The sequence below is a fragment of the Pinus tabuliformis genome, chromosome 3_2 (genome assembly GCF_031772625.1).
Source record: "Pinus tabuliformis cultivar Carrire ecotype Pingquan chromosome 3_2, CPIR1, whole genome shotgun sequence".
In the NCBI taxonomy this organism is placed as follows: domain Eukaryota; kingdom Viridiplantae; phylum Streptophyta; class Pinopsida; order Pinales; family Pinaceae; genus Pinus; species Pinus tabuliformis.
This window is the reverse complement of record NC_142302.1, coordinates 1,060,650,682-1,060,662,856: the sequence shown is the minus strand read 5'-3', so window position 1 is coordinate 1,060,662,856 and position 12,175 is coordinate 1,060,650,682. Positions and strand designations below refer to the sequence as shown.

General features: G+C 36.1%; 1 protein-coding gene across 1 annotated transcript; it reads left to right on the top strand.

Annotated features, from left to right (window-relative positions):
- Window positions 1-218: 218 nt before the first annotated feature.
- On the top strand, window positions 219-710 carry LOC149184259 (uncharacterized). The gene has a single exon (XM_089415288.1). The coding sequence runs from the start codon at window positions 219-221 to the stop codon at window positions 708-710; it is 492 nt and encodes a 163-aa protein (XP_089271414.1).
- The last annotated feature ends 11,465 nt before the right edge of the window (window positions 711-12,175 follow it).

Sequence of the window (12,175 nt, the reverse complement as noted above, 5' to 3'; positions counted from 1 at the left end):
ATGTTGTTTTTGTTTCAATCTAGGCAGCTTTTGAATGGTGGTGCACTCAAAGAGAATCATGGAGATCTCTCATTATCATTGTCCTATGGTGCGCATGGAAATGGAGGAACGACAAAACCTTCAAAGACTCAAAGGACCCCCTAAAGTCTATCTTGCATCATATTATCTCCATCTATGATTCAGTGCCATTAAAACAACCCAAAATGAAAAAAGGTCGCATGAAAGAGAATGAAAGTCCTCTCAACAGAGTTCCTTGTGCTTTTTTTGATGGGGCCGAGCAACATAACATTTGTGGCTGCGGTGTCCACATTATTATGGACGAGAAGCTACAATACTTTATTTCATGGAACGGTGGGAAAGGCACTAATAGTTTGGCTGAGGCGAGGGCTCTAGCAGGCCTGCTTGCTTTCTGTGTGTTTTTTGATATTCAGGATATTTCAATTTACGGCGACTCAAAAACAATGATTGACCATGTAAAGGGTGCCTGCCACATTAGTAGTCCTCATTTGACTGGGTGGATGGACAGGATTATGTTTTTCTGGGGGCGCATGAGAGATTGCTCCATTCACCACATCTTCCGTTCCCAAAACTTCCAAGCTGACTATCTGTCAAAGAAGGGACTGATTTTAGATTCTGGCTCATGGTCCATGATGGTTACTGATGGAGAGTTCTCCTGCTTCATCCAGGACTTCTCTATTCTTGGGTTTTGAACAACGTCTTTCTCTTCATCTTTTCTGCTTCTTTTAGTATATATCAAGTCTTCTGGCTGTCCTTATACACTATCTCTTTTTTTTAATATGTGTCTAGTCATCTGATGCTCTTTTATCTGAAGATTTTTAGCTGTGATTATGGACTGATGATGTTGGCTTCCGTGTCCTTTGGGAAGTCCTATTCCTACAGGTTTTTTGTCTCATATATTCTGGTCTACTAGCTATTCTTGAGCCTTTTTGTACCATCTGATCTTTTATATTGACTCAATATAATACTATGATGCTTTTTTCTCTCTGAAAAAAAAATAGTACCTGCTATAAGATTTTTTCTTTCGTATCATCAGGTATCAACTTAGGTAGAAAAATGTGCACTTATAATTTCTCATAATATCATATAGAGAAGAATGCTAACATGACATGGATGACACTTATATGACGTTGTAGACCACAAAGAAAATCTGTGCAGGTACATCTTTCCTTTTAAGGGTGTTGACGCTAGCCTCTAGGTCAATATTAAGTAATGATCACAAAATAGCTGCATTCTAGGTGTTGAGGAGGTAAAAAAGAGAAGATTTGATATTTATAAATATTATTATTAATTGAAAATTTGTTTTCTTATTTAGATTTTATTAAAATAGATTAATATATAGAAATCGTAGATTTTGTTATTATATATTTGTTAATTAATATAAATTTAAATATCATTTGTTTTTTTAATTATATTTGATAAAATACGTATTCGATTTGTTTTTTATTTTTAAAATAAAAATTTTCAAACATTTAACAAAACTTTTAAAATATTTAATATATTTCCTTTTGCTTCCCCTTGAGTAGATCTTTTCCTTCTGCAATCAACTTCAGCAGTTCACATTAGCAATGATATCAATAATTCAAAAGTGTGTTGTCACATCACACTACACACTTATTGTTATAACTAAAAGCTTAAGTAGCTTCTTTTTGTTCTTAGAAGAAAAGACGCAGACAAAGGCTATAACAACACATAGACTAGTTACATGTTATTTAAGACATCCGGTTCCTCGTTCGTGGTAACTTATTTTAGTTCTCCTTATAAGAATAGAAGAATACAAAAGCTATATCAACACATAGACCAGTTACATGTTATTTAAAACATTTGGTTCCTCGATTGTTCTGGGATTTGGCTTTGGGTTATGTAGCTATAGTACTCGCTATAGGATTTTTTCTTTGGTATCATCAGGTATCAACTTAGGTAGCAAAATGTGCACTTATACTTTCTCATAATCTCATATAGAGAAGAATGTTAACATGGCATTGGTGACACTTATATGAGATTGCAGCCCACAAAGAAAATATGTGCAAGTGCATTTTTCCTTTTAAGAGTGTTGGCGGTAGTCTCTAAGTCAGTGTTAAGTATTGATCACCAAATAGTTGCATTATAGGAATTGAGGAGTAACAAAGGAGAAGATTTGATATTTCTAAATATTATTCTTAATTGAAAAATTGTTTTCTGATTTAAATTTTATTAAAATAGCTTAATATATAGAAATCCTCGATTTTGTTATTATATATTTATTAATTAATATAAATTTAAATGTTATTTTTTCTTTTATTATATTTCATAAAATACATACTTGATCATTTTATTTTTGGACTTATTTTATTATATATTTATTAAATTTAAATATATAAACACAAATATTTAATTTTAATATCATATAAAAGATGTAACAATATTATAAATGAGAATTTCACATTATTTATGATATTTGAGCGTGGTTAGTACGATTAGAATTAAATTGAGTTTCATCAATATATAACTTAACCCATCTTTATCGTAGTTTAGTCAACATGTATTTCAGTTTGCAAGCACACGATACTTTCACAACTATATGTAGAATAAATTTATCCAGGGCAACTTCCATGAACCTTCAAAATATATAGCAAGCATGCCTATGGCCCATGCATTGTACATTTCTAGGAATAGAAGCTAAGTTAGAAATTTCATGGAAATTTCTATAGATGGATTGCAGAGGCTAGTGAATCATCAAACTATGTTACTACGAAGTTTGATTCTTAACCTTGGTTATCCTTCCTATAATTTTAATTCATGTGTTTAATCCTTCCTATAATTTTAATTCATGTGTTTAATCATAGTGATCTATCAAGAATAAACACCATTCGAAATCGTGCATTAAATAGATGGTTGTCTCATTTATGTGATAAAAATATGGAAGAAAAAAAATTTCATTTAAAAGGAAAATAAGTGCAAGATTTTGGTTTGAATATGGTACTTTCTCTCATAAATTCACTTGCACTGATACCAAGAGTCACTGCCTCAGGTCGACTAACATGATATCTGAGCCAGCCTTAATTGGTGACAATCGATCTGTGTCAGAGAGTTAACAAATAAATCCTCGTATTAGACTTCCACACAGTACATATTTTGAAAATTCTTTTGAAAAACATAGGTTCAACGTGCCAATGAAATAATGATTTTACGTCAATTATGATTGCATAATAGGACCAAGACAAAGTTAATCAATTAAATTGTAAATAAAAAAATATAAATATTTTTAAAATAAAGAAATTTCATTTTGTAAAATCAAACTTATATTGACATTTAAATTTTTAGTCAAAGCTTGATTAATTGAAAATCAGCTCACTATCAAATGCATCTGTCATAACTTGACCTTCCCCAGGAACAATAAGGAAATTATTTTATTATAACTTTCGATATTTTTATTATTTTATTTAAATGTAAATATTAGGGATATAATAAGTATATATAAAGTTATACGGAATGATAAAATTCGTAAAAAAATAATTATAATTTATAACTTCATAATTAATATGCTACATCCTATTTTGTTTTCTGAAAATATGTCTTTTGCCTTGTTTGATTGGATTTTTTAAGTTATTGATAGAGACAAAATTTATAAACAATTGAACAAGCAAACAAAATCACATAAGAAACGAAACAAAAAAGTAATTTTTTATTTGATTGGTCATGGAGCAAATTTTTGGTGCCCTTTAAAGCAGACAAAAAAGGGGATTGCATTAAGAAATGTGAGCCCACTCCAATCCTTTGGGAATGCCTTTTCTATTTTCCCGGGTTGGCGCTCTCTCCAAGTTAGGAAGTTCATAAAACTGTTCAATCATAAAAATATTTCTAAATGGAAATTTCAAACATGCTATTGCTTCAGTTATGGGAAATCTTAGAAAAAAATTGATAACATAACACTACACTTTTATTCAGAAATGTTCACCTATGGCCTAGAAGATAATATTTTTCAGCTTCATTAAAACCAGCTCCTAATGTGAATGTAGCTCACTTAAGTTGAGAATTCCCATTTATAAAGAAACCTAAGGAACATTAATCAATTATGTTGAGCTCTAAGTTGGCTTGGTTTGAGCTTTACCTTGAATTTTGATTGAATGTGGGTATTTATTGTGTTGGAATTGGTGAGATATCTTGTCTTATCGATGGGAACTCACAAGAACATGATGGCCTCCAAAGTAGAAATAGGGTCCTCAGGATCACGCACCCACAAGAATTTGTGCATGTTCCCACAAATGCATGTGTAGTCTTGGGCTTCAATGATCAACAAGATCCGAGTTTCCAATTAGGACACCAACTAGGGTGCTAACTTCTCACAACTTAGTAATGTGCGCATGTCCTTACAAATGTGAATTCACCCTAGGAACATGGATGCGTTCTTAAGAGTGCACACATGTTTCTAGTGATATTTTTTATTTATGTACATGTGGCCCCATTGTTTTACAACATTGGGACAACACAATGTGTTTTTTGGAGTTATTGAAGAATTTATTGATTCTCAAAGAACCTCAAGCACCAAATAAACACCATACCTTATCTTTGGAGTCCAAGTAAGCATTCAAATGTTTTTTTACTTAATTTTTTTTGCTTATATTTTTTTAAGATTTGTTTTAAAGTTAGAAAAATTAGCCAAAATAATGCTCTAAACATAATAATTGTATTGATTTGTAGGGAGATTGGTTAATATGGAACCTAAATAGAACCCAAACCAAACATCGCTATCCCAAAATTTAGAACCACAAAACTTGAAACATAAACCAAGAAATCCAAATTTGTGAAATTGATGCATCCTTGACTACATTGAGGTCATTGATATAAGATATGTAGAAATCCAAAGAGACATCATGATTGTCTCTTGCAAGTTCATTAAATATAATTGTATCATCCATCTCTAATGCCCAAACCCAATTAGATTATATTTATGATTACAACACCAAAGTATACGAACACGATAGAATTGGTCTAAATAAAGGCCAAATCAGAGACCTCAACATTGCTAAAAATGATTTTTTGTCTTTATTTGTTGACCTAAGAAACAACCAACATTTACTAGTAAAAAAAAAAGAAATTTGTATGGACTAACACAACTACCAACCATTTAAAGAAAATTAGATGGATAAGTGGTTTATATTTGTTGATAAACATCCCTATAATAATAGCTAGGTACCTCAATATTTCTCCAGGATAGTATGGGTGGAGTTTCAACTCATAATCCATGTCAAAAAATTTGACATGAGATAATTCTAAGTGTTGGGTTGTGTTATATTCTTTCCACAACTAGCTCATGTAGTTAACTTGGGGGTTTGAGGGGTGCAGGTAACCCCACTTTATGGGGTCCGGGGCAGCGCCCCAGAAAATTTGGGTTTTGGACACTATGTTAGGTTGGGTGGACCCACCTATGATTTTGTGCATGATTTTTGCACATGTTTTTGGACGCGATGGCTTTCAGTCCATGGTTTTGGACGTGATGGTTTTTCGGTCCATGGTATTGGACGCTTCGGCATGTATAAATATGTATTGTAACATTAAAAGGAAAATAATGAAAAATCAAGCTGGTAGTCCCGATTTTGGGATCTAGGGGAAAATCTCTATGTATATGTGTTTTATGTGTTACGCTCTCACATTGTTTATTTTCTGTGTTTTATAATTCGTATGCAGGTAATTTCTGTACGGGGTTAAAACCTGCATTTGGTATCAGAGCTATTTTGGCTTCAAGGGGATGCCTTTGTTGCTGAGGGGTTTCGCTCGAGCCGATGGTAGACCCTGTTCAGTGGGAGATCTGCGAGATCGATTCAATTGGTGAAAGAAGATGGTGAGCAGTGGAAAGATAGAGATCGAGAAATTTAATGGTCAAAGTTTTGAGTTGTGGAAACTCAAGATGGAGGATCTATTGGTGAATAAAGATCAGTGGATCACGCTAAATCCGGGTACTAAACCAATAGGAGTGTCCGATGAAGAATGGAGGAAGTTGGATTGGAAGGCAAAGAGCACAATACGATTATGTGTCTCAGATTTAGTATTGCTGAATGTATAAGGGGAAGCTACGTCGAAGGCTTTGTGGGACAAGTTAGGGACGTTGTACCAATCTAGGTCTCTAGTGAATAAATTGTTCCTGCAGAAAAAGCTGTATAACCTGAGGATGAAAGATGGAGACTCAGTGACAGAACATCTGAACGCATTTAATACTGTGGTAAGTCAATTATTATCTGTTGATATCAAAATTTCAGATCAAGATAAGTGCATCAGTTTGTTGTGTTCTCTACCAGATTCGTGGGATAGTCTGGTTATTGCAATAGGTGGCAATGCAACTACCTTGCAGTTTGATGAAATAGTCTCAGCCTTGCTGATGGAGGAGATGAGACGGAAAAATATGGAGAGCCAGAATGGTGATGCCTTGTTTGTATGAGGACGGTCCCAGAACAGAAACAAAAATAAGTCTTCGAGTGGGAGATCTAAATCTAAAGGGAGATCTAAATCTCCAGGAAAACCTATAAAGGTGGTGTGCTGGAAATGCAGAAAGGAAGGGCACTACAAAAGGGACTATAAATCTAAAGCTCTTGAAAAAGGAAAGGTATCTGATGATGGTCCTTCTACAGAGGCGAAAACCACCTCAGATGAAGGTGGGGATGTGTACTTGGCTTCTTCAAGTACACATGTAGATCATGAGGCAAGGTTGATTAACTCGGCTACATCCTTTCACTTCACTCCCCATAGAGAGTGGTTCTGCAAGTATGAGAAATATGATGGTGGTGATGTCTTCTTTGGGGGTGATAGGAAGGCTAGAATCATTGGTTGCGGAAAAGTAAAGTTGAAGTTGCAAGGTGGAAGGGTTAGAACACTTCCGGGTGTTCTGCATATTCCTACATTAGCCAAAAACCTTATTTCTGTAAGCAAGCTGGATGATGCAGGTGTAAAAACAATGTTTGAGAAGGATACCTACAAAATGGTTCAGGAAGCATTGGTATTGATGCAAGGAGTTCTAATTGGAACTCTGTACAAGCTGCAAGGTAGCATTGTTATTGATGGGTGCAATAGTTCTGTGGTTCCTGAAAGTGGAGCAGAAAATCTAGTGGTCTCTAGAGAGAAGACCATGCTGTGGGTTCAAAGGCTTAGACATATTGGAGAGAAGGGCCTTCGAATACTTCATGGTAAAGGTATGGTAGAAGGTATGAGTAATAGCTCTTTGGATTTTGATTTCTGTGAAAATTGTGTACATGGGAAGCAGAATTAGGTGAGTTTCCCTTCTAGTAGTAAGAGGGCGAAACAGATATTAGAGCTTGTGCACAGTGATGTGTTTGGACTTGTGAAGGTTCCATCACTAGGTAAGTCTGTGTACTATGCATGATTTATAGATGACTTCTCAAGGAATACATGGATATATTTCCTTAAGAAGAAATCTGAAGTCTTTGACAGGTTTAAATAATTTAAGGATCTCGTGGAAAATTAGATAGAGAAGAAGATAAAGGTGTTGAGGACAGATAATGGTGGAGACTTTTGCAGCAAGGAATTTGAAGAATTCTGTAAGAAATGTGGTATATCACGTCAAAAGACTACTCCATATACACCTCAGCAAAATGGAGTTGTAGAAAGAATGAACAAGATGTTGATGGAAAGGGCAAGAAGCATGCTCAATGGTGCCGGGTTAGGACGAGAATTCTAGGCAGAGGTGGTGGATATTGCATGTTACCTGGTCAATAGGTCACCTTCATCAGCGTTGGAGGATAAGACTCCTCAAGAGGTATGGACTGGTAAGAAAACCTCTCTTTCACATCTAAGGGTATTTGGATGTGATGCATATGTACATGTTCCAAAGGAGAAACGAACCAAGTTGGATAGTAAATCTGAAAAGTAAATCTTTATTGGGTATAAGGATGATTTAAAGGGTTATAAGCTTTGGAACCCAGTATCAAGGTAGGATGTGTACAACCGAGATGTGGTGTTCAGAGAGGTAAAAGATGTTATTAAACATGAAATCCAACCAAAGGAACCTGAGAAGATAGAGTTTGAGCTAAAGGAGGAAGAATCAAACTCTACAGTAGAGTAGGAATAAGAAGATGAAGAGCCACAAACTCCGGCTGTGAGAAGATCAGTTCGAGAAAGAAGGCAGCCAGAAAGGTATAGTCCATCTGCTTTCTGTTCAAATTTTTCTTTGTCTGTTACTGATGATGATCCCAGAAATGTGAAGGAAGCAGTGGATTCAGAGGATGGAAAACTCTGGAAAGAGGCCATGGTTGACGAAATGGAATCTTTGCACAAAAATGAGGCTTAGGATCTGGTGGAGTTGTCGGCTAGAAGGAAACCCATTGGCATCAAATGGGTGTTCAAAAAGAAGACAAATGTAGAAGGAAAAGTGGAGAAATACAAAGCTAGGTTGGTAGCAAACGGTTATTCCCAGGTGCCGGGAATTGATTTTGGTAATATTTTTTCTCCTGTTGCCAAGGTAACTTCTATTAGATTACTTTTGTCTGTTGTTGCTGCTTTTGATTTTGAGGTAGAACAGATGGATGTGAAGACATCATTTCTTCATGGGGATCTGGAAGAGGATATTTACATGAAGCAACCTGAAGGCTTTGCGGTGAAGGGTAAGAAAGAACTGGTATGTAAGTTAAAGAAGTCTCTGTATGTGTTAAAATAGTAACCAAGGATGTGATATCAGAAATTTGATACATTTATATGGGTACTTGTCTTCACCAGAAGCAAAGCAGATCACTGTGTGTATTTTAAATTAATTGGTGACTGTGGTATTTATTTGGTCTTGTATGTGGATGATATGTTGCTGGTTGGAAATGACAAAGAGATTATCTAAGATTTGAAGAGCCAATTTTCCTCCAAATTCGACATGAAAGATCTTGGTGCTATAGACTATATTTTGGGCATGAAAATTAAAAGATATCGAGCAAAGAGGAAGCTCTCGTTAAACTAGAGGAAGTATGTCGAAACAATACTGGAGAGGTTTAGTATGTAGGATAGTAAACTAGTGAAGGTTCTTATTCCTGTAGGTGTGAGGTTATCTGTTGAGCAGTGTCCCAAGACATAAGAAGAGGAAGAGGACATGTCATGTGTTCCATATGCAAGTGCAGTCGGTAGCTTGATGCATGCAATGGTCTATACTAGACTAGACATTGCACATGCAGTGGGAGTATTGAGCAGGTTTATGTCAAAACCATGGAAGGAGAACTGGACAACAATGAAGTGGGTTTTCAGGTATTTGCGTGGCACAAGTGATTATGGTTTCTGCTACCAAGGAAGACTAGGATTGGACAGAGTGTTGGATATTCATGGCTTTGTGGATGCACACTGGGCTGGAGATATGGATCCGAGAAGATCTACAAGTGGGTATGTGTTTAACCTATTTGGAGGTGCCGTCAGTTGGATGAGTAAGAAACAATCTGTAGTGGCACTATAAACTATAGAGGCAGAATACATGGCAACCACTCATGCAAGCAAGGAAGCAGTTTGGTTTCAGAGATTGTGTTCAAGTATGGGGTTAGTACAGGGAGATATAAGGATAGATTGTGATAGCCAAAGTGCAATTTTCTTGGTAAAAAACCCTGCATATCATTCAAAGACAAATCCCATTGATGTTTTGTATCACTTTGTGAGGGATATATTAGAAGACAAAAAGGTGTTGCTAGTAAAGGTGGACACTTTGAAGAATACTACAGATGCATTGACAAAATCTGTGAGCTCTGAGAAGTTCTCTTGGTGTAGAGAAACAATGGGTGTTGCAGGGCTGGATAAATGACTAATCTCTGATGTGGCCCCCTATGGAAAGAAAACAAAAAATGGGAGAATGTTCGGTTGTGTTATATTCTATCCACGACTAGCTCACGTAGATAATTGGGGGGTTTTAGGGGTGCAGGTAACCCCACTTTATGGGGTTCGGGGCAGCACCCCGGAAAATTTTGGTTTTTGACACTATGTTAGGTTGGGCAGACCCACCTATTGTTCTGTGCATTATTTTTGGACATGTTTTTGGACGCGATGGTTTTCGGTCCATGGTTTTGGACGCGATGGTTTTTCGGTCCATGGTATTGGATGCTTCGGCATGTATAAATATGTATTGTAACATTGAAAGGAAAATAATGAAAAATCAATCTGGTAGTCCCAGTTTTGGGATCCAGGGGAAAATCTCTGTGTATATGTGTTATGCTCTCGCATTGTTTATTTTCTGTGTTTTAGAATTCGTATGCAGGTAATTTCTGTATAGGGTTAAAACCTACACTAAGGGGTGGGTCATGGGTCTACATATGATAGAAAAAATTCTAGTTGTAACCCTACACTAGGTCCTCATCCACCTAGATCAAGGCCTAACCTGCCTTCCTAACATCCTCTAGTTACAGACATAATTATTAAGACCCATATGGTGATAGCCACAATCAACCATGCACTCGTGAAACATGTTGAAGGAAATGTAACTAGGTTCAGTCTTCCTAAATGTATTTTTGATATTTTTACTTATTCAAGAAAAGAAATATTATTTTTATAATATATGTCAATGAGTTTCTTACTCATTGAAATAGGTCTAGGACTAGTTAGAGTGCTATAGGTGAGTCAAATAGTCAAAAGGAAATGTTGAAGGGCTTAATGGCATGTTACACCTTGTAGGTGTATGTATTATGGCCAAGAGAATACCTCCAAGAAAAGTCACAAGAATCATCCAAGCAACGACATCTTAAAAAGAAGAAATCTGAAGCATAAAATTCAAGTCGGCCTCAAGTTATCTATTCAGCCTCAAGTCAACCTAAAAGAAGGAGAGGACACATATATATTAGGGTCATTCCACCACTCAAATAGAAAGCATGCATAGCTTTCAAATTAGAACAGAAACTGAGGAGGAAAATCGGTCGTCAAGTGACAAGAAAGGGAGCCTCTAGTGCAGCATATAAGGAGAAGTCTAGGTTGAAGTTGAGAGGATTATTTTCTAGGGTAGAAAATAGTCACACATGCGAGAAACAAAGCCTCTTCCCATGGTCATTTTAGAACTATCATCACAGTCACATAACCTCATTGATTGGGAAATCTAAGTAGGCCTATAAGGCCTCTCACTCAAGGCTGCGTAGAAGGATCCCTCTCAAGCGAAGAAGGAAGAGGTCTAAATCACAAAGAAGATAGTCACGCATGTGAAGGTAAAGAGGTTGTCCCTACTGTCATAACATCCCTACCATTACAGTCATACAAGTTCATTGATTAGTGAAGAGGAGAAAGGAATCATCATAGGAAAAGCATCGCATCAAAGGTATCTCATCTAGAGCATGTGTAGCAAAGCTTTCTAACAATTTGAAAGAAGAACGAACTATTAGAAGAAGGAGGACGAATTTCCGAGGAACAAAGTGCTAGAAGAGGGAAGCCTCTGTTCCGGGGAAAAAAGAATAGAAAGGAGAAAGGGCTTGACTTGTACTTGGAGAATATTCAAGTCAAGGGTCTAGGGTTTGGAATTGATCAATAGATGCTTCAATAAGAGAAATTCACTAAAGGGTTTTCCTCTCAAGAGAAGAGAGGTTTTCGCCCTGGTAGAGAGCCAACATCTTGTGTTCGTGTTTTTATGTTTTGGTAGAAGTTTGATGAAGTACACACAGATGCACTTATAAGTAGAAGAAGAATAATATGCTAATAAGGAAAAGTAAAAATACTCCACAAATTGTTATCAAGTAACGAAGAATCAAACTACACTACTTTGCCCTAGATTCTTCAACATGGTATTAGAGCTAAGGTGACACATCAAGAAAAGGGCATCTCAAGAATACTCATCAAGGGAGGAGCATCTACAAAGTTGAAGCATCAAGCCTATAAGTCTCAATCACTTCAAGTACACGAAGGGTATACAATCCATCATTCATTAAGGAGGTCTACAAAGTTAGAAGAAGAGCCTTACATAAAGGCACCTACAAATAAGATTAGGTTGAGGGAGGACCTACATCAAGCTACAAGTCTTGAAGAAAATCTCATCATCAAGCAAGTACACTTAGAGAAGACAACTTGAAGAACATCAAAATCCAAGGAAGGCAAGCCATCAAGCCCTCAAGGAGGAAGAAAATCCATCACATATAAAAAATCTATCAAGTAAGTACATGTCCTATTATAAATATACATCGATGTCTTTTTTGTAAGGAAAGCAATAAATTGGTAGGTACCAATAACTTTCTTG